General features: G+C 30.7%; 1 protein-coding gene and 1 non-coding gene across 7 annotated transcripts in view; both read right to left on the reverse strand.

Annotated features, from left to right (window-relative positions):
- Positions 1-2,330: 2,330 nt before the first annotated feature.
- On the reverse strand, positions 2,331-2,414 carry Trnal-uaa (transfer RNA leucine (anticodon UAA)). The gene has a single exon. It is a non-coding gene; the product is annotated as a tRNA-Leu (tRNA).
- Positions 2,415-11,396: 8,982 nt separating this feature from the next.
- LOC113403368 (kazrin) overlaps positions 11,397-23,125 on the reverse strand; it is a 93,952-nt gene continuing 82,223 nt past the window's right edge. For 3 of the 6 annotated variants that reach the window (XM_026643897.2, XM_026643895.2, XM_026643894.2), the window contains exons 12-20: positions 21,962-22,146; positions 21,398-21,585; positions 18,559-18,768; positions 18,271-18,429; positions 16,284-16,407; positions 15,965-16,109; positions 13,653-13,764; positions 13,279-13,574; positions 11,397-12,069 (exon numbers count right to left, since the gene is read on the reverse strand). In XM_026643897.2, the coding sequence (XP_026499682.1) occupies positions 11,928-12,069; positions 13,279-13,574; positions 13,653-13,764; positions 15,965-16,109; positions 16,284-16,407; positions 18,271-18,429; positions 18,559-18,768; positions 21,398-21,585; positions 21,962-22,146 (1,561 nt within the window). In that variant the 3' untranslated portion in view covers positions 11,397-11,927. Of the gene's footprint in view, positions 12,070-13,278; positions 13,575-13,652; positions 13,765-14,757; positions 15,642-15,964; positions 16,110-16,283; positions 16,408-18,270; positions 18,430-18,558; positions 18,769-21,397; positions 21,586-21,961; positions 22,147-23,125 lie in introns of those variants that run through there. The other 3 variants (XM_026643898.2, XM_026643901.2, XM_026643900.2) reach the window with 3 other exon arrangements.

Consider the following 23,125-nt stretch of genomic DNA (forward strand, 5'->3'; position numbering starts at 1 on the left):
GCCTCTAAATTCCCACGGCTCTCTTTTACTCTTGAGAAAAATGAAACTCTTCCACCACGCTGATCATGGGGATCTCTTGATGAGGAGCATTTATTTTTATGGTAATAATAAGGCTAAGATGATGGTATTAAGAACGAACCCAGTACATATTTTATCTCATATCTCATATGAACTTATATTAAAAAATGTAAATAAAAGCTGCTTTGCCTCTAGTTTGTATTTTTATGAACAAAAATGGGAATAGTTTTATTACAGACGGTCTAAGAAATTTCAACTGTCAGATCTCAAAGTTTATAACGCAATGTTTAACCACAGTAAACCACAGTGAGTGTATAAACTTCCCTTAGACCAAGATAGACTTAAAGTCGTATTAGAAAAACCACTAAGCTTCGTACTCCGCCAGTGAGATATCACTTAAGATCTTTATGTAGACTAAGCTCTGAATTCAATCTCAGTTCAAATCACTTCAGCTCCGTCGGAAAAATATTTTCCTTCAAAATTACACCGCTTTTAAGTGGGTTGTCCGTTATCACTTGTAATCAATTTAAAAACGAAATTACTTTTTAGATCATTTAAATACACCGATGAAATTAATATTATGTTGTTTTTGTATATATAGTTGTATATATAAGATTTCGATGTCGAAATATCGAGCTCAACCAAATAAAAATAAAAAACATGGTAAATATCCCGTTTTAAATATTGATAGTTGTATATAATTTGTACTACGTTACCGGTACACAGAAATTTGAATAGTTTATTCAAACGATAAATTTGAGTTGAAACAATTTTCTATAAACATATATTTTCAAATTGTAACGTTTACGAGAATAAAGCAGCATGTTTTCTTGGTGAAATATATAAAAATAATAGCCACGTACTGTAATCCGAAGAAGTAGAATACTTTAGGGAACAATTTTTAAGTTGGATCGAAGTTGCAGAAGGCTTTATGACTTAGCGACGTGTTTCCAGAATGGCGCGGATTCGTACGTTCTCAAATATTATTAAAGACTCAATGTCACGTACAGGTTTGGATTACTATAATTTCTGTATATCGTCTTGTGTAATATGAATCTTATATATACACAATAATGATAGTTTTCATTCGTATTTTATACGTTCACTTATCATTCAAGCGATTGAGATTAAACTTTAACTTTTTATTTGTTGTTGTTGGCACATGCATGAAAAGTAATGTATTATTACTACTGTCAATGTGGTGCGCGAGTCGTATCGGTTAATAGGGCTTTTTCTAGTTATAAATAAAATATTATGTAGTAGCAATAAGCTGTAAAGATTAAATATTGCGGTATAAGTTTTCTTTTGGAAATCGCGAATTTCTGAATGTCTCAAATATTAATTAGAAAAAAGATATAAAGTTTTAAAAATGGAATGAGATTTGTATATTTGCGATGTCAGCTAATGTTTAATATTGTATCATATAAAGTAATAGAGTAACTCACGCAAAAGACCTAAAACAAAATTAATAGTGTTATGTTAGAGTGAACCTTCCAATTGAATAAGATTCGTCCCTTTAAAAAACAAAATTGTCTGAATATATACCTATATATATTCATATGATTCTTCCCATTGAGTTGATTTTAGCATGTTCGGATATCGTACAGCACCTATTTATTGGCTGTGAATTGAAAATGAGCGCGAAATCAATCAACAGTCTATATTTTGTGCTCTTGAAATATAATTAAGGTTCGTTTGCGAGCATTCGTATGAATCATTACGTGTCAATTGCAATAATTTTCTGCATTGGCAAATGTGGTCGGAATTCAACTAAATCTAGTTTTGTAACTATCGAAGTAAAATGTAATATTATATACTATACTGTAAAAAAAATATCATAATTTTGTCTTTAAAGAAAAACGCAGGATAGCAAAAATGTTAGTTAAAAATATTCTTTACCCTAATTAGTACCTAAAAATACATTACATTTTAGAAAGATTTAAACGTCCGGCCCCGTGTTATCGCGGGCTATTTGCTGTCCTAATTAAACTATGCTCAAAACCAGTAACCGTAAAGCCGTAATTTTATCATAAGTTAATTTAATTTGGAAATAAGAAATATTCTTAATCAATGCAATTTTCCACGTTTTTTTATTATTTATTTGTGTAAGAATTACTCATATTAAGGACTTGAAACATGCATAGTATACATATAAAATCAAAACTAAAAAAATACACTGTACAAATCGTGTTTGCTCGAAATAGTACAGAAACTTTGATTGTATTAGCGGCTTACAGAAAAACCGACCTGAACTGTTTGGATAAGATAGTTCTTATAAACAGAAAAAAATATAATTATGTAATCCATCGTACTGTCAGGTGTGGGGTTCGAACCCACGCTCCCTCTCGGGAACCAGAGCTTAAATCTGGCGCCTTAGACCACTCGGCCAACCTGACTTAGGAATCGATGTTGAATTGGTACAATCTAAGCAGCATTTAAGTGTTTTACCTAAATATTTATATTCTAATTACTAATGGTGATAAGCAGTTCTACAGTCCAACTCAAAATAAAACAAGTAAACGAGCAATAACAATAAAAATGTCTATATCGTTATAAATGTAGGTGTTTTGTTTTCATTCCATAGTACTACCTATACTCATGAAACTTTCCGATATGCGTGAACACTAAAATAAAACTTTGATTGACAACCCAACACGAAATAAAAAGAAAATTTTTATCCACGTAGAACTTTTTCTTTTATCTGTTTCTATACCGTAACAAGTTACGTAACGTTTTGTTTAATTTTTTTGCTGCTAATCTATATCTACTTAATTCGGATCCTAATATATAGGCAGGAGAGCGTCTTTGAGTATGTCGAAAATGAATGATGAGTTTTGTTTTTAGAAGAATATAATTAAGTTAATAAAGTAAGTATTATCGATGCAAATGTAGTTGGTTAATTACATATACAACGATCCTTCGTTCATTTGTGTTTATTAACATCTTATTCGGATTCTTATAAAATTTAATTTAATCATAAAATTCATTTGTTTAATTTTTATTTTCATCGAATTAACTGATAAATATCAACTACAAACTACTCATGAATTTTGTATGTTCATTTGTCGCTTTATCATTTATATACTATAAATATAATAAAGATAAGAATATTTTATAAAGAACAATTAAAACTTTGTTTTTAATTTGAAATGTAAAATCGATATTTAAAATCGTGAACAACAATTGATTTCTTTAAAAGAATTGGCGAATTTCGACGCGCAGTTGTGATAAAAATGTAAGTACGACTAAAATGTATTCGCAAATACACTAACATTTTACTTATATATAAAAAAGTTGCTTCCTTTTTCATACCAAAATAGTTGATGGAAGTTTTCTTATTCCGTTCATTCTGTAAGTTATAAGTTCTGTACAGCTATAGAGCTAAAAGTTAGAACAGCTATAGAGTAACTTCGTATCGTTTTTTCTAAACAAAGAGTAAAGTCTAAAATTACCCAGTAGGATTACATTGAAAAGAGGTGCTGCTCACTCAGTCGCCGCTTGAGTGCAAGTCGCTCATTCGCCACGATTGAAATGGTAATGCGACCCTAGCCTCATTCTAATTGCCATGCAAATTTCCTAGTCTCAGCTTCACTAGGGTATTAAACCTTAATACTTTTTACGGATTACGTTCAAAGTGTTCAGAATTAATGTTTTTTGATTCAGGGTATGTATGATTTAAAAGATTTCCATTCTGATTATCTACGTATTTTACTAAATTTTAGTGTTCGCTATTTGAAATATTAGATGTGTTTAAAAAATTAAAACAATATTGTCATTGAGTCGATAAAACATTATTAAATCTTTCTAAGCCGATTACAGTCGCGTCTGTCAATCTAGATCAAGAATAGTCTTCTACAGTATGGCAGAGTTTATCTTATTTCATAAAAAATCGATAGGCTTAATTTTATAATAAATGTAATAAATATATAGTCACTTTTTATACGGTTATAAAACAAAAATGCATTCCATACTATCCGTATGAATAAACCGCGCATATAAAAGTCATGCGCCATCTCCCATACTCCGGCCGCATGTTTTATAAAAGACAAGCAATTTTCTTAAAACATTTTAAGACGGAAAAGTGACAAATAGCATTGTCTGAAATATTTTTTTATTAAAACTATCTCTAGTAATGGAATATTTCATAAAAAAACACTTTAAGCGGTTACCCGATTTGTTTTAATGTTCTTTAAATATCATAGCTTAAATATTATATTTGATTTGATTTAGATTTTTTTTATTATGTTTATTATTTATTTATATACCTGTGGGTCATTTATTCGAGTATATTACGATTGATTGAAATTTAATATCTAAGCGTAATTAAGAGAATAATTCAAATGCAGTAAATGTTATTGCAAAATAAAACCCGAACACTTAATAGAATGACCAAATGATAAAATTGTAATATAATCATACATGTAACGTGACAAAATAAATTATACGCTCCTCCTGCTGGCTCGAAAATATTTCCGCGAACTAAGTATAAGTCATGTATGAGGAATATTTTCTACCCATCGAGCTCGAGACTTGTACGGCATGCGAAAGTTCGAAACTCTAAACAAGGAAATAGAGAACTTATTTTGCACCGTTATTTTATTACTGTAAAATATTTAAAGATATCGACATGTTCGTGTGTTAATATGAATCTGAAACATTATTAGATTAAGCTGAGGTTGCTCAGTTTAACGTATAAGTAGTTCATTGCAATGCTGTTGAATTATTTGGCTCTTTAAAAAAACATCACAATTAATAGGCTAACTAAAATTGCTATAAATCTTAAAACTTACACAAAAAATGATAATGATAAGTCATAATAAAAACAAAAATGTTTATAAAAGTGTTTGGTACACCAAAACTATTTGAACTTTTACAAATGTTTCCCAAAATATTATTAACACGGTAAACAAAAAAAATATTATATTTTTTAGATTTTATGCAGATAAAGGTGAACTATAAGTTATAGTTATATTATTAAACATGTATACACGCTAGTAAGTAAGATACCTGCTCACTCCTTTCTAGACTACTATTAAATTACTAATTAGTTTCAGTAGATCGCTGCATGATAAATTCTCTCCTACATATTTGGAGCATACAAGTTTCTCAGATGTTACGGTTTCTGAGGAAGCGTATAGGAAATTATAAGAAGCTATAATGTAACAGACTAAGAAAGAAATTGATATTATGTACAAATATAGTATTCACATATTTAATATAAATATGTTATACATGCGTCCAAAAATTATAATTCTTATGAATTACTGTAGTATTATACTTTATTGTGTTTTTAAAATTATGAGTTTTACTTTCGTCTTGATTAAATTGATAGACGTTTAATTTTTTTTTGCAACATTTAAATTAAACGGACGGCTTTTAATGTAAAAGCAGGTAAAGTTTAAAGGTCGATTGAAAAATTAATTGAAAGAAAATGAAAAAAAAAGCAAAAGTTTTAAACAACTTTCAAGCAGTTGTTGGCAGTCGCTTTGATAAAAAAAAGTATGAAATACTAACAAAGCCTTAAAATAACAAAAGCTCATAGAAAAAGTGTGAACAGTTTTTATAAAAGTGTAAAATAAACAAATGCTTATTAAGTACTTATACCAATAACTAAGTTATAAATTTATTCCAATGATTATTCACTACTTGAAATACACTAACGATTCAAACCACAAATTCAGTCTACGTTTTTAATTAATTCGTATTTTATGAAAAAAAAATGAAGTTATATGACCTGTAGATATTCATTGTACTTTTCTTATTTCTTTAACTATAGCTTATAGCACTTGATTATAAGTTACAAAGACTTTAAGTAAGTTTTACAATCTTGGCCTCATTAATTATGGGATTTTTTAATATAACTATATATTAAAGAATTCTTTAGAGAATGGGTCTCGTATCTGCGTATCCAAGTTCACTTACACAATACACATATTAAGATAATTATCGTATCATTTATACATTGTCTTCGAAAATATTCGTTTTTTTATTTTAACTTGTTTTGGAAAGGAAGACGAGCAAATAAGGACTTGATGGAGAATTCTTCGCTTATATATAAAAACATATACAATATACATGTATATATCATCGTCACTGCACCAGTATTCGGAATATAAGATAAAATCTATATCTATTCTAATTACTGCTGTGTGACAGAAGAGTAACTAATGTATTGGTGGTACCATCCTAACCTACACAAAGACCTATAACAGATTCATTTATTTATACTTTTGCCAAAATTACATTTGTCTACAATTTACTACTGTCTATGATTACCTAGTATAATTAAATTGTAAACGTAAAAGTTAAATACAAAACTTGAATTATGTACAGCCACGATTTGTCACCAAACTTTCTGATAAACAACTAAGGCTTGAGATCAAACAATAGAAAATTTTAGTTATATTTCATATATTCCCTTAGGTAAGTAAAGTGTAGTATTTTTTATAATTATAGATCACGTAGATAGATATAGAATTCGATCGTCATTAATTGTTGTCCTAATTAAACTATGCTCAAAACCAGTAACCGTAATGTCGTAATTATATTACCTATATTGCAAGCTGAACAAGAGACATTTCCATTTAACTCACGGATTCGATAATTGACATTATAATTCGGGACCGATGACAATGCATTTTTATGGCATGACCTAATTATGAATTGGCCCCAGGTGAGGGCAACAGCAACTCCGCAACAGTGGATAAGAAATTTTGTATAATTATTATTATATTGAACCGTTCTAATTTTCACCATGACATGGGTTTATAAAGCTTGGCTTTCGACAAACGAACTCCTCGATGACTAATAGCACAGGCACAATTTCGTATACACATACAATTGTGATGGGCCGATATATCGTCTGGCTAGACGGTGTTCACGTCATTAAATCCAAATCATTAGAAGTATTTATCGGCAACATGTGGTCATGGAACTGATTGCTTGCCCAGTACATAAAACGCAGGGTAGTATCATCAATAACTCTCTTGTCTATTTAGGATCAAAGCTCTTCTGTGCTGACCAAGTGTAAGTTGCTGTAAGTAGGGTCAAAGACTCTAGAAGTTCGTCTTATTGCAGGACTACATTCTTGTAATTAATAGGTAAGGATTCGCTAAACGATGATGCATTACTTAAGATGAACACATTAAAAAAAAAATCGTCGATTCAAAAAAAAATATTATTGTTATAATATAAATAATAGTTTTGATTTACTTTCAAATTTTTATTTCACCTTTTCAGATAGTTTCAATAAAAACTTGTTGTAAAAATGTTTATTTTACTATACATTTATTGAAGGCAATTTACCATAAGCTTTTTGATAAGATTTACAGGAATTAATTATATCTTCACAGAAGTTATTGAGCGGATCAAAGGAGATTTACGAGTACTGTCGTCTCCTCCCTGTTTCGGATTAAGGTGAATAAATTGAGGGGTTGATGTCTCGTGCAACATATTGAGGCCAAAGAAACCAATACATTAATTAGTTGTTAGAGGGAATACGTACTTTAATTCATTTCTATACTCGTAATTGTATGTGATAAATATACCTGTACAATTCTGCGGTCGAAATAAATAAAATTCATAAAATATATCTCTTAATAACAAAGAAATAGAAATAACGTTCAGAAACCGATTATATTGTTATTTTATTTTATGATAAAGGTAGGCGGACGAGCAAATGGGCCATCTGATAGAAAGGAGTCACCAAAGCCTATAGACAATGGCGCTGTATGAAATATTAACCATGCCTTACATCGCCAATGCGCCACCAAGCTTTGGAACTAAGATGTTATGTCCCTGTGCCTGTAGTTATACTGGCTCACTCACCCTTCAAAACGGAACAGTAGAATATCTGATTGTGGTGGTTAGTACGTACACAAAGCCTTACCACTAACTGCTATAATAAAATACCCCAAAATACTTATTTATGAAGTACATATATCAAGATGACTACAATACAAAAGATTACATAAATTACAGAATACGTGGTTTTTCTTCAGGATAATTAAATTAAATTGTAAGCTATGTTCTGTTATGTGTTTGAAAAGTAACAAATTATTTTTTAGTTGGTTGTTAATAAGAATTATTCCATACATGAACATTTCAACATTTTTAAGAGTTACCTCTAAATATTCTTTACTAGCTGTTACCCGCGGCTTTGCCTGCGTAGAATATGAATCTATTTAGAAATTAACTTACGTTAATGTAAAACCTCTTTGTATACCGCATTGGTGTGCATTTCAGCCCTTAGGGTAGAATATTCAGAAACGCTCAAATAGGTATCTACTCATTTTTAATCACTATCCCAAAAATAAGGTTTCATGTTTTTAACTTCAAAAATGACGGACTTTCATAAAACTTTCAACTCTTATTTTACCCCCTTTGTGGTAGAATATCAAATAACGCTAAAATTCGTATTTACTCAGTTTCAATCAGAATCCCAAAAATAAAGGTTTCATGTTTTTAACTTAAAAAATGACTGACTCTCATAAAAAATTTCAACCCTTATTTCACCCCCTTAGTGGTAGATTATCTAGAAACGCTGAAATACATATCTAGTCATTTTTAATCAGTATCAAAAAAATAAAGTTTCATGTTTCTAAGTTAAAAATTACGGACTTTCACATATACTTTCATCCCTTATTTTACCCCCTTAGGAGTAGAAAATACAGACACGCTTAAATATTTATGTACTCATTTTTAATCAGTATCCTAAAAATAAAGAATTATGATTCCGACTTAAAAAATTACGGACTTCCATTCAAACGTTCAACTCCTATTTCACTCCTTTAGGGGTAGAATTTCCTAAATTCCCTCCTTAGTGGGTGTCATGATATGTTAGTTTATAAGTGTACAGCCTAAAATATAAGTTTTATGCTTCTAGTTCTAAAAATGATAATACTTTCAACGACTTACAACCTTTCATCCTCCTTTTCATCCCTTTACAGCAGCTTTTTCCACTTAAAAAGTAGCGTATGTCCTTTCTCAGGCTCTAGACTATTTGTGTACCAAATTTCATTTAAATCGGTCCAGTAGTTTTGGCGTGAAAGCGAGACAGACAGACAGACAGAGTTACTTTCGCATTTATAATATTAGTATGGAAGTATGGATTAATAAAATAATTTATATTTTATAACTTATACATTTTTACCTCAACATATAATTTATTTATTGTTTTTATCGTCCTCGCAGCACGTGCTGTTCGTACGTTTGTTTATAAATTGAATTACGACCTCTCAGAAAATAGACAACCAAAAATTTCCCAAATATATTTCATGTGCGCTTACAAAACATATAATATATTGATGTGTGTTTATATAGTATAATTTTATTTGGATTTGAACATATGCTATTATGTATTTTAAATATATTTATTTTATGTACCTTTATGATCGTCAGTAAATATTTAAAAAAAAAATGTCAATCTAATAACCACCATACCTGACATCTTGTAGTCTTTTCCGTTGTTACGGTAGTGTTGGTTTCTTGTCATTCGGCAAATCTCTTTTTGGCTGCAGCGCTAAGGTAATAAAACGTAATACAAGTAATAGTAGACTCAGACGACACACATAGGGTTCCCCGTGATATTTTCCATCGAAGCCCAGCACCAAATTGATTATAAATAAAAATGTAGCACGTGAAAATTCAGTATTGCTTGCCCAGCATGGAATCTTCTCGGCTCAACTAAGATTTGATTATTCTGACTTATCAGCTCACACAAGTAAAAAGTTATATATTATATATATATATATATTATACATATCGTTTACGTCAAAACAGTCAAAAATTTTGTCACATTTTATTTTAACTAGAATGTATTATTTAATATTTTGGAACATTCAGTTTTATTACATTTAAGTTATAATATTTATGTACATATTTTAAAAGAAGTAACAAGTGACGAGCAAGTCGTAGGAAAGATTAAGATAAGCTTCTGAAGGCAAGCGAGGTCAAGTGAAGATCTTATACCGTGTGATGCATACATGGAGCTGAAAGCGATGAGATAGAACTGAGACTCATACGAAGTATATAATTATGTCTGAAGTGCTAAGCGATTTCTTCAAAAGGTTCTGCAACGAAAATTAATAAAATTGTAGGTGTAGAAAATATTTCTTTTGCTCATATTATTTTAAAGTTTGAACTTTAATCAAAAATGGTGAAATGATTTATATGTTGCTACTTTTTATTTATCCAGATTTATTGTAACTTTCATATATCCACAATTATTAAAATATCAACTTCAACTTATGAGGCATTGAAAATACATCCAGATAATAATCAACAACAGGTTGACCTAGTTCCTTAAGCTGATATATAATCGCGGCGTGGGCTGTTGTATATTATCCTCATAATAGCACCCCTAAGAATGGAGGCGACGTTCGGCGCCGCACGCACCGATTTTAATAAGACGAAATCGATGTTTATATCTTTTCTGTATTTCTATATCATCATTATTCGATTTAAATTTAGTTTGGTTTGAAATCTAGGATTTCTTCTTTTATATGTTATTTGTGTGTGTATTGGGTAGATTAAATGAGCAACGAAATATTTTCTTCAATCATGGTGTTTTAAAATGTTAACGACATCTTAATAATTTTGTGATGGATTTTGAAATTCTGGTTTTGATTAATAAATTTAATTGATCTTAATATATTCTTACAGAGTATAAATATACAAATAAAACCAGTTTATTTGTATTCTGTAGGATGTGTACTGTATCTGTGTTATTAATTAATTTAAAACTGTAGACTTTAGGCAAGTGCGTTGAGTAAATTGTTACTAAGACACCATTCAATAAAATATCTTGTAATATTTTTTTGTAACGAGTAACGACATTATAATTTAGAATAGAGATAGCTGTTACTAGTGTTTCAAAATTATATATAAACAATTATTATCATACGCTGTATTGTAAAAAATTATGGAAAATTTGAAATCGTTAAATGAAACAATTTATTTCATAAATTATTATTTTTATTTCAGACATCCATATTTAAACATTGGTAACTCAATTATATCACAATGGAAATAAAATCACTTAAATTATTTAAATAAAATTATACATAAATAATAACAACACAACCAACCAAATAAAAATCAACAATTATAAAATATTATAGGAATCCAAGCTCGATTGCGATACATACATAATTAAAATTATTTGTTCATACAAATTGACTAATATATAATATGAGAATGAGTTGACTAATTTTTTTATGTGAGATTATTTTATTATCACAGTGTTCGGCAATATTACAGCATTCAAAAAGATTTAAAATACGAATAAATCATATAAAAGATTATGAATGACATCTTAGCTTATTAATTTAATTTACAACACAGAATATCATGGATAAAATAATAATGATATTTCAATCTTCAGTCTGTATCGTCCGGATTGATTATTTTTTCTAGTATTATTTTGATATGCTTTATATATTTTGATTATTTATGAAAATGTCGGACACACTTATATAAGATTCCAAGTTATAGGAACATTACGACATTACATACTTTTCTATTGGCAGTGGTCTTTTCCAATGTTCTTAATTATTTATTAAACTAACGGTTTTTAATATTAAAGAAATAGCTCTATTGAGTCATTTTCAATACAAAAATAAATGTTATTATTATTTTAACAAAATAATAATTGTTATGAAATAAATTCTTTTAAAAATTAAAAGATATAAAAGCAAATAATTTCATTTCATATGTACTCGGACTTTTAAATCAATTATTGTTACGAGTAAAAGTATAGCATGTATTTAAAAGAAGTCTCCGCGGAGTAAATTGAATACCAAATAATGATTCTCGAAGGCTAAATTACATAAACACACATTATTTGAATAAATAAAAGTAGCATTTAACTAATTATTTTTCATTTATTTATCGTTAAATGGTAAATTCATTTAAACGGTTGTTTTACTGGATGCGTTAATGTCGCCGATGCTCTTGACTCGTCGATGTCTCCGTTGCTTCACAGAGTCGTCGCTGGTTTTTGCTGGCAGCGGCGAGCTGACTCGATGAGCGTGGTCTGCTTTGTGACCGTACCTTTGCGCATAATGTACTTACAATACATACACTATGATCTCAGCTCGATTGTCTTATGCAAGCTACATTTTGCGATTTCTTATTTTTTATATCATCGCGCTCAAACATTTTACAGACTAAAAATAGTTAATTATATCAAAAGTGATTTTTTTTTTATTCTGGTTTTTGGGTTATTTTAACATAATTTTGTAGTTAACACAACCCATTATTTTTATAAAACGTTACTTTATATATTTGTTTATATTTAATATATTTTCTATAAAAGCTACTTTCATATATTAAATTTTATAAAGAGATGCAAAAATAATATTCATATTTTAATAAATTAAGCAACACATTATATAGAGTTATAAATAGTTCTTAAAATAAAATCAGAATAAAATTATTTATGAAATATATTTTTATGCACCTACAAAATATTTTGTGTCGAATCGATAAAAATGTATTAAAAAAAGAAATTAATATTTCCTTTTTGATTTAATACCTAGTTAATACACAGTAGCTACTAGTAACTGAGTTCGTAGCACATATAAAGCTACTATTTAGTTTTATGCGTATAGTTTTGGACAGAGTAATGCACTATCGCAGCTGCGTCCAGCTTACAACTTCCTGTCATAGTTTATGTACCGATTACTATACAACATAAACGTGTTAGCTATAACTAGCTTAAAATTATATTTATATGATAGAGTATCATATACGAACCACATCTGTGCATATATAGCCTTAATATAAATAATTTGTTATTCATTCATGTGGCGTTATTATATAATCTGTTTTTAACAAGAAAGTAATACATTTCTTTGGAAGTATGAAAATATGCGTGTATTTTTATTCAGTTATCAAAATATTTTGCAAAGTATATGTGTATCATACTGTAGCTATTTCATTCAATAAATGTGTATAATTTATATCATATATTTTTATTTAGAACACTTACAAATTGATGATATAATTATTATACTTTAAAAATGAATTATCTTACGTTAAAAACGGATATGGGTGATACTTCAAAATGATATTAGTACTCTTTTTTATAATTAATTTTAATAATTAGTAACTAATCAACCGTTCTAATTTTTTAAATGACGTCAAGTTATAAAGTTTGTGGTGTGTTTTTGTAAATTGCATCTACAGATTAGAACTTAATTTTATAAGCCTGTTTCGAATAAGGCCTTATATTATTCGAAATCGATCTTTATATCTTACCTGTGGGTAATACTCGTTTCCTTGATATCATTAAGTCGCTGTAAGCTGTCTCTCGTAGACACACTAGACTGAGAGTACAAACTCAGTGGAGTGTATATCGGCTCGTACTCCTGCAGGGTTGGCGGCGGAGCGTACGTCATGCTCAGTTGGGAAAGCGTACGGACCGCTATAGGAGGGGAGTACGACATGTGGTAAGGTTGTGTTAGACTCATCACGCTGGAACTCTCGCTCGAGCTGGAGGGTGAGGCGCGGTCGTGTTTAGGTTTTAATACACCTAACGCTCGGGTTATCGAGCCCTGAAATATAATTATGTTATGATCTTAATACATTATTTTGGAAATACTAATAACTAAAAATGTATATAAAAAGATTACCCTCAGACTATGTCTTCTGGAATCAGCACTGAAGTCAATTCCAGGCAAGCCGGTGGCGACTGATCTCGAAAAGGGTCGTCCTAACATCCTTATTTGATGGCCGAACATATTCCTGCAAATTGTTCTCATCGGTTACTCTGTTCTCTCGGAAGGTACAAATTTGAGAAAATTTCATAGACAGTAAGTAGCCAGATAGCGGTCAGCAAATTTATTTCTCAATCGCGCCCTCAAATTTGTACTAAATTCGTTTAACATTGCTAACACAAAAAGCATACATGCATTGTCTATTGTTATTTATACATTGCTTTCAGAAATCTGTTACTTAATCGATCTATCCCATTTTATTCGATATTATATGAACAGCTTATATTTAAATAGTTCTCGGTATACTGAAGAGCTATAAGATTCTCAACAAACTCTGCATAGACACCAAAAGCATGATGCACTTTACATAAAAATAATACGAATCATGCTTGTGTACAAGTATGATCACAAAAATGGCCTAAGAGTAACCAAGGAAAAATTTAGAAATATTAATTACAAAGAATAATACCGCAGGTTGCTATTAAAAACATCCAGGAACTTTTTCTTTATAAATAGTTGACTTAGTGTAGCAGGTGTAAAAAACCGGGACAGTGCGCGTTGGAAGGTGCCTCATCAAGTTTTGGACCATCGGCGAGGCGCCAGAAGGTCTCTTAGAAACCTTCTATGGAGGGTAGCGCTAGCCAAAACACTGTTTGCACCCAGGCGCTTGTAAAATAGTCTAATAGTATAACGTGATGCTTTGCAATACTATTAATGCGATATTTTTCTTTGTAACGAAGTATGAAAACAACAACCATATAATAACAATGTCTAAATTAAAGTAGACAAGCATATCACTGTGTTCGAAACAATAAAATTATTAACGAATGGTCCAAAAAATAAATCAATCAATGTTTGTGGAAGAAAGAAACATCATAAGGACAGAGTGGACAAAGCCCGATAGGTGCGAACTAATGATGATGACAGAGGCATTCATGACGTATCGATTAAATGGTTTACCGTTCCGTCTCGATGCAAGGATCGCCAAGTTTAGGGATGATGGTCAAGAAAAGAAATTGGCTCGATATCCCTTAAGGTTTATCTTTTATAAGGATTTATTCACATTTATATGCCAATCGATAGTGTTACAATAAAACTAATACACCGTTCTCAACTTTACAATATGAATGTATACAAGTCAAAAACATATTTATCTTACAATATTAGTAAATACTATTTATTGTTATAACCCTAAAGCTATTGTGAATGGTTCCGTTTTTATATCTAATAATATTTATTGAAATTCAAATATTTTATTATGTTTTAAAATGTGTAATAATTAAAAATGAAAGTATTGTTTTTACTAAACATATTTTCGTAATGTGACGAGGGGATTGACCCCTATAATAACGTAAAGCATTTAATGCGTTTACGCAAATAGTAACTACTCGTACTTCGTATGTTATATAATTTACTAAAATTATCAAATTGATCTTTTTTCGAATAACATTAATATGACGAATCTAAACTACAACGCGTTGGAAGGTTTCGGGGAGAGAACATCGAATCTAACATTGACAAAGGCGAAGGGATCTTTCCGAAGGTGTCCATTACGAACTTCGTTCTACTTGACTTGCGAACCACGTTACCTACTATTACATATCAGTCTTCACCGCTCGTAAAATTTTAGGACAGATAATTACAGACGAGCAATTTGAAGAAACTCCTATAAAAGTATACAGCGAACGTAACTATATTTAGTTTCGTGTAAAAATAGCACTTTTACAATGTTTTTCAACGAGGAAAATTTTACATAGGTACAGATCGTAAAAGGACATCGAAGCGACATTTATTTTCTGAAGGAGAGTTTTTTGATCTTTTTGGATTTATCTTTGCTTTGTGGACAACATGGATGCTCGGGCAGCCTCCACTTGCAGTTCTTCCACCTGGCAAAATATCGTATACCTGCAGGATTGCACCTCATATTATAATCATCTACAGGTAGTTCGCTTGTGACGGTGACTAGGCTTACATGCAGTGCTTCGTTTATTCAATGATTTGGTTCTTTGCGATGCACTCGACAATTGTATGTGTATAAATATCGAATAAATTATCTTTGTGTTTAATTCGTTGATGATTGATCAGTAGCGGTGACATTCTTAATGTATTACTTTCTCAATTTAAGAAACTATGTTTCAAAAAATGTTTTGCTTTAGGTAAAGTCTCATTTTATTAAATAATTTTAAATAAAATATACGTTCGATAAATAATTAAGAAAAAGTAATCACCTCGCAGGAATAACCAGAGCATCAAACTCTGCAACTAAATGTCTTCGGATTATACTTTTTGATGGTGGTATTCCGAGAGCTGTAGCCATTGTCTCTCCAGTGAAAGACGGTTCTAGAACCACTAAACCACCGTGGACACCGCTGTCTAAAATATGATAAAAATACGAAACATAATATCGGAGAAGGCTATTTGGTTATCACTGTAAATTGCAAGTAAATGCGTTAAATTACCATTTTAAATAGATAAATGTTGTTTTCTTCGTCTTTAGATATGTGTTAGCAAACTATTTTGTAAATATAGCTTAAGGTTATGCCTTACCTTTGAGATTATCAGCGAATTCGCCTAGGTCGATGTTGTGCGCCCAACGTATAAACCTCTGATTGGTCCAAACCAGTGGATCAGCGTCCACGTTTTCACACTGATGTCGTCGCACTGCTAGAGCCTATCATATGAAAAATGACATCTTAAATCATAATAAATAAGGTACAAAACGGATTAATGTACGCAAATAGGAAATTAATTATGTTCAAACGGTAAGGTATTAAAATAAAAACTATTACCTGAAAATCGATTTACATATTGTAATTAATTAAGTATTAAAAAAAAATGATTTGATGGTTTTATATAAATTACTGTAAGTAAGGAGTAAAGTAAACTGTTTCATTTACTAAGTAAAACCAATTTCAGAGCACCTAATAGATGTCTGAGTAATGCCATAACCCTTCTTGTACCACCTCGCAGTCGCACCCTCGTAGTCTACGGTGCTAACTCAACTCTCCCTTGTGTAAATAACGTAATGAGGTAAGTCGTTCAAGAGACATAAACATAAATCTAGCTTATACTTTTATTTTCTATAATAACTTATACTTATTCAAAACATAGTGACCTGCGACTTTAATTCCACGAATTAATTATTCATATATAATCATATTATTAATATTGTAATGTTTTAATATAAAGCTTAAATTGAAATTATATAAACGGTTAATTGATTAAAACTTAATCTAGTCTCTAATCTCCATATGTATAAAAAATGTAAGATGTTATAATATATTATGTACGTTTAGTTCATATCCTGATCCAGCTAATCTTTTGTGCATGTTATTAAAATTACATAATATATTTTTTAATTTGTATAAAATATCGCCCATAGATCTAAAACAAAAATAAAAAAAGTCTGTCAAAACATTGAAACCTTAGGCTTATAATAATTCACAACAATATTATTAAAAATGGGCAAGATAAACGAGGACAAATTTTGTTCAATGTCACTGCGGAATTCAAAAGAGGTTTGAATAAGAAATGAATAATGGGTCCAACATTACTAGGGTCGCGGCTACACGAAACAGCTTATAAGGACGTGTACAAGCTTCACTATATTTAAAATTACTTTTTAACTATTTTAATAAAGTATGAAATGTTTTGCTTCTAAATATGTATTATGTTTTTTTTTTGCGCTGAAAGTAACTTGTAATAAGAAGAACGCAAAGTATGTCAAGAATAAAAATATTTGTTAAATGTTGTTGAAAGTATTTATACCGTTAACAGAAGTATAAAATTTATAACATATTTTTAACAATTATTACGAAACTAGGACATAAGAGTTATTGCATTAAATGTTCACATCATTTAGAGCCACTCAGCTCGTAAAAGCGGTAGTTTTTAACGTCCACGCATTTAAGCTCCATGTTTACGAAGCACACAAACTGCCTGTAGGCTGTTTTGACTACCGTTTGTGCGCGTCTTAAGAAGCTTCAGTAGTCATTCATTTACTTTTGGCATGTCTTCCTTCATTTATCGTGTAACGAATAACCTGTTTATCTTAACAGTCAAAGAGATTATAACGCAAAATGACTATATATTTTTATCTTTCAACAGTATTTTTTACTTATTAAGGCTGTTCGATGTGTACAATGATATTATTAACTAAAGCGTAATGTAACTCTTGCGGTTGTTAACGCTAGTCTCTGCAGACACAGACTAGTTAAAACATGAAAATCAGCTGATAGTATGTAAGCAGGCCAGCTAAGTAATGAGATCTATTCTAGTACACTGACACACTTTTAACATTTTACCTTCATGCAAGACTGAGCTTGGTACAATTTAAGTATGTTTTTTTTTATTATTATTTTGTACAATATCTGATTTTTGAATACATCTAAATTATCATAAGACATTATAATTTATAAAATGGACATATTGAAAACTAATAAGAAGTTTTCAATGTTATGATAATTCTCTCTAGAATACAAGGACGCCATAAATCGAAAGTATTTTTAAGATTATTCAATTTCAAGAAACTTACTTGTCTATCATATTTCATTATCCTTAGCAGATGTATGCCATGGACGATGGATGCCTGGTGGAACTTCCTCGTGACACCAAGGTACTTCTCCAATTCCTTCTTGCTGATAGTATCCAGCATTCTCGCGTCCACTAAGTTAGCTAAGAACGACTCGGCGTACTGTTGGAATAATTTTAAATTATTTAAAAGAATATATTTGGTTTATGCAAGTCTGGGTAACTACCTATACGTATAGAACTAAATATATTTTTATTATGTTCTATAAATATACAAAAGTCTCATTCTCACCTGCGAGAGACCGAGGTCCGGCAACCACTCTGCGGCGACCCAGGCGTGCGTCAGTTGTCCCACGCTGGGGTTGCGCACGAGGTCGGGTCTCCTCCTCTCTTCGATGGCGAGTCGCAGTTTCTTCCTGTGCATCGGCTGAGCGATCCCCAAGCCCACCTCTAGGTCCGTGTCTGTCAGCTCGAGCAGAACCTGCCCATTCAAAGCACGGATCTAGAAACAACCAGAACACAATATTTGACGCTTATATTGCGTCATTTTCTTACAGTACTTAATTACTGATGATTCTATAGCTTATGGTAACACTCGCTCGATTATATTAAAATTAAGTTGCACCGTCCAAATTTTTTTTTTTAACTATGCTCTTTAACATTTTTTTTTTTTCGTTGATTGATATTTAAATTTAACAGTATTAGCACATGAATTTATTGATATATAGAGAGAATAACAAAATCTTCTGCAGGTCTTGTCAGATATTTAATTTACATTATTTTAACATTTTTTTTTAATTTATTAAAAAGTATTTTTAACATAATGCATTTATCAAAACCTTCTTGTTTTAGGTAAAACTAAGATAAAAATATAATAAAAGCAACAAAATATAAATCAACCAGTCTACTCTGCATTAACCGCTCGAAATTTCTAGTCACGATTCGCAGAAACGAGAAAGAAAAACCTCATTTAAGAATTCCTGACTTCAATAATATAATTTAAAACATATACATATATATATTAAAATATAATAATGAGAATTATTATTCATATCGCATAAAAATCAACGTTACAGTATGCAGTGGCATATTAATTTTTGTTTTAATAATGGCTCGTTACCTCCCGTTCAGAGAGCCGCGTAATATGATTTTCATATAATATATGAAGCACTCGATGTCGGAAGCGCGATATGAAAAACTCGAGATAGTGTCAGGTTTATGAGCTGCGAAGTTTCAAAATGAATTTTCAATATTCACACGGTAATAGAAAGATATACAGCATATTTTATTATAAGATATCCACGACTATTATAATAAGGTAAATTAACAGCCTGTAAATGTCTCCTTCTGAGGAGATGGCTTGGAATTATTCCACCACGCTGCTCCAATGCGGGTTGTTGACAAACGTGATAAAAAATAATCTGACACACACATGTTTACAAACAAAGTTATCCTCCATCATCGAGCCCAAAATTAATTTTAACCAAAAATTAAGGTGAGGTGCAAATTCTGTGGTGTATCTATGATAATCTTCGGTTAAGACTCCAGTGCTATCACCATCTCGAGTTATAAATATATTCATCAATTTTATTTGTTAGTATCTGATACAGAGTTGAGAATATCATCAAATATACAATTTAATTTCCTTACGATCTCTCAATTCAATTTGACCATTAAAATTAAATTCAAACGGTCTTCCGCCGATATGAAATAATTGTTCCAAATATTAATAACATAACACCGCTGCGAACTGATAACCAACGTGATTTGAATAAACAAATGGTACGATGAATTTATCAAAGGTCTGTGATGCGACTTCATTTCCATATAAATGTGATAAAATTGCTATTGTGAATAATAAATGTGTATAAATAAGGATTTTTCTCCCATTGATATTTATATGAATTTGATTTATCTCACAGTATTAAGGGTTCTTTAATGCATTAAATGAAATTGACGATTGAATAATATTAACAAAGACATTATATTCAGCGGTAGTCTAAATTAAACAGAATAAATATCAACAGAATTTCTACGGGATTGTCAATCTTCTTGGAAAATAAGTTACAGCTCCTTAAAACGAATAAAAAAATATTTCAACCAGTTTTCTTTATGGGTATATCCTAATTGAGATTAAGGTGACATAGAATATGTGCAGCGTTATTGAAAGAGGTCTTATATTTGGAAGTTTAAATCTTGTAATCCTAAAGTTCGTCGTTTGTTGAATTAATCTTACGTGTGTCTTTCTATGTAACTATGTGTGAACTACTACATAATTATCTTGTTGTTATTGATACGATATAGTTTGAAAAAACCTTGTATTGGAAACGAATATTGTCTCTAAAGAAAATGTATTTTTCATAAATATAAACGCAACTAACATTTGTTATTTTTATAGCATTCTTTATTTTACAACTTATTCAATGTAAATAACAATTATATTATATAATACAAAATTATTAATTAAAAAAAATGTATTTAATATTTATTTATTATTTATGTATATGTGCAGTTTGCAGTCGAAACACAATAAATCTGTTTCTTATTATCTAACAGGTGACAATTGATGACAAAGAGAAAATCAGATTTATGATTCATTTGCGAAATTCATTCATGTAGAATGAATTTTGCCAGCATTGTTTATTAGTTTTTTTTTGAAAAAAAAATCTGCATTTTTGGCTAAATAAATAAGACTTAAAAAGGAAAAAGATTTTGACTTTAAATAAGATAAAAGAACCATTATATACGGTTTTTAATAAGTAATAATTTCTCATTAAATTTGTGACAAGGTAACGTAGGTCGCTTCATTATAAATCCAATGGAATGACATTTTTGCACAACAAAATATCGTCTTCTGACGGTGGTGGTATTATAATCTTCTAAAATGACTAAAATAACGCGATTATTTTAAGATAATTTTTTATATGTATAGTTTTAGTAACTTATATGTTCTAAGCAAGCAAGCTTTCCTTGACAATGACCACTGAGACCAAAATTGATCAAGAGGACATCATCAAGTGCATTAAACTTAATATTAGATAATGTGTTTATTATTACTTATTTCATTTCATTGAAGCATTCACATCTTAATATTTTTTTATAAATATTGCCTATTGATAGTACAAACTTACCTTTCCGCTCTTGACGTTGTCGGCCACCGCGGCGGCATACTGCGGCATGCCGAGCGCGAGTTCAAGCCACGCGATGATGGCGGGCGCACGCCACCGCGACAACGGCAGTGACGCCGCCTCCCGCAGCGCTGCCTCGCTGCCTAGAGGCGACCACGCGCGACCCACTCCAGTTCCCGCGTACACCGGCTCTGCGTTCACGAAGAAATATTCGCTACTATCCCGTTGGTGTCCATGAGTTGTAACTATTATTTTCAATGTGTCGTTACAATACTAAATTACTCTGTTTGAAATTTCCTTGATTTAAGATATCTGTTTTCAAAAATATTACAAAATGTATAATTTGACTTACGTATAAATTGGCGATAAGTTAAGTTAATATTCAACTATTTGCTTTTGTTAAAACAATTAAGCTATTTTGCTACTACGAAATGTACTTTTTTATGTTTGTTTTTTTTTTAATTTGAATAAGTATATATTATGAAATACGATACGTCAACAGAAATTGAACGTGAATTGTAAATCCCTGTATCTCATTTGCGCAAACCAAAACGGTATCTCACTCACCACTCTCATGTCCACTGCTGGCCGCACTGCCGGACTTGGTGCGGTGTCGGCTGCGGGCAAACACGCGTGAGATCGAGCCCCAAGCGGAACCCCTGCCTCTTCCACCCTTGGAGCCACCCGCACGGGACCTCATACCCACCAGACCAGAGTCGCACTCTCCCGGGCTCGATAATTGCTCTACTGACCTAAATAACCATATATACTTGTAAAGCATTTATTCATATTATACAAAATAGTCATCGAATAAACTGCTATTTGACAGAAGGAAAAATAAATTTTCTGTAACCCTATTCACGTAATTTCCCACAATAGTTTCCTTTTGATACAACTGTCAAGTTCAGTATCAGCAGGACAGTGATAATCCTAACATTATTCATGTTTTTACGATTGAACTACAATTCTGGAATTAATATTCCAAAATAGAAACAAGGGTTGAGTTGGTTTTTACATAATATTTAAATTAATAGTTAAATAGAAAGTTTAATAGTACAGCAATATAAATAATAATATATTATATAGAGCAAAAGAACAAGACAATTTGTTATATAATTATAATATTAAATGGCACATTCAGAGATAAGAAACTTAAGAAAGGTCACATAGTTTGTAAGTCCAATAAAACTATCTAAGTTATAACATTCTTGCGTACCAGACGGCGAGCGGCGAAAAGCGTCCATTAATCATTAAACTCTGTCTTGGAATTGTTACTCGTATTACTTGATAGGAGTTACGTTACTTCTAGCATTACACACTAATTTGGAAGTTATATTTATTATACTAACTATTACTTGCGCAGAAATTGTTAGAGATCTAAAATATAATATTCTTTAATTATTTAAAGATTTGTGTTTCAACCCATGGAAATAAAGTTAAAAAAAAGAATTTCATTAGTATTAAAGTCGGAAATCGACTTTCTGTTCATTGGTTTGGTTCATTCGTTGTTGAATCAGTACTATTAAAGTTATTAATACTTGGTTGTGCAAGCCCATCTAGGTACGTACCACCCACTCTCCACATCTTCTACCTCGAAACAGAAAAAGTGTGAGTGAGTGAGTGTAAATGCAGGCACAAGGGACATAACATCTTATTTATTTATTCTTTTAACTACTACTAGTTTCTCTTATATTTAGTAAATTGATAACATAAACAAAACCAAAAAAATAA

The sequence above is a fragment of the Vanessa tameamea genome, chromosome 13, assembly GCF_037043105.1.
Source record: "Vanessa tameamea isolate UH-Manoa-2023 chromosome 13, ilVanTame1 primary haplotype, whole genome shotgun sequence".
In the NCBI taxonomy this organism is placed as follows: domain Eukaryota; kingdom Metazoa; phylum Arthropoda; class Insecta; order Lepidoptera; family Nymphalidae; genus Vanessa; species Vanessa tameamea.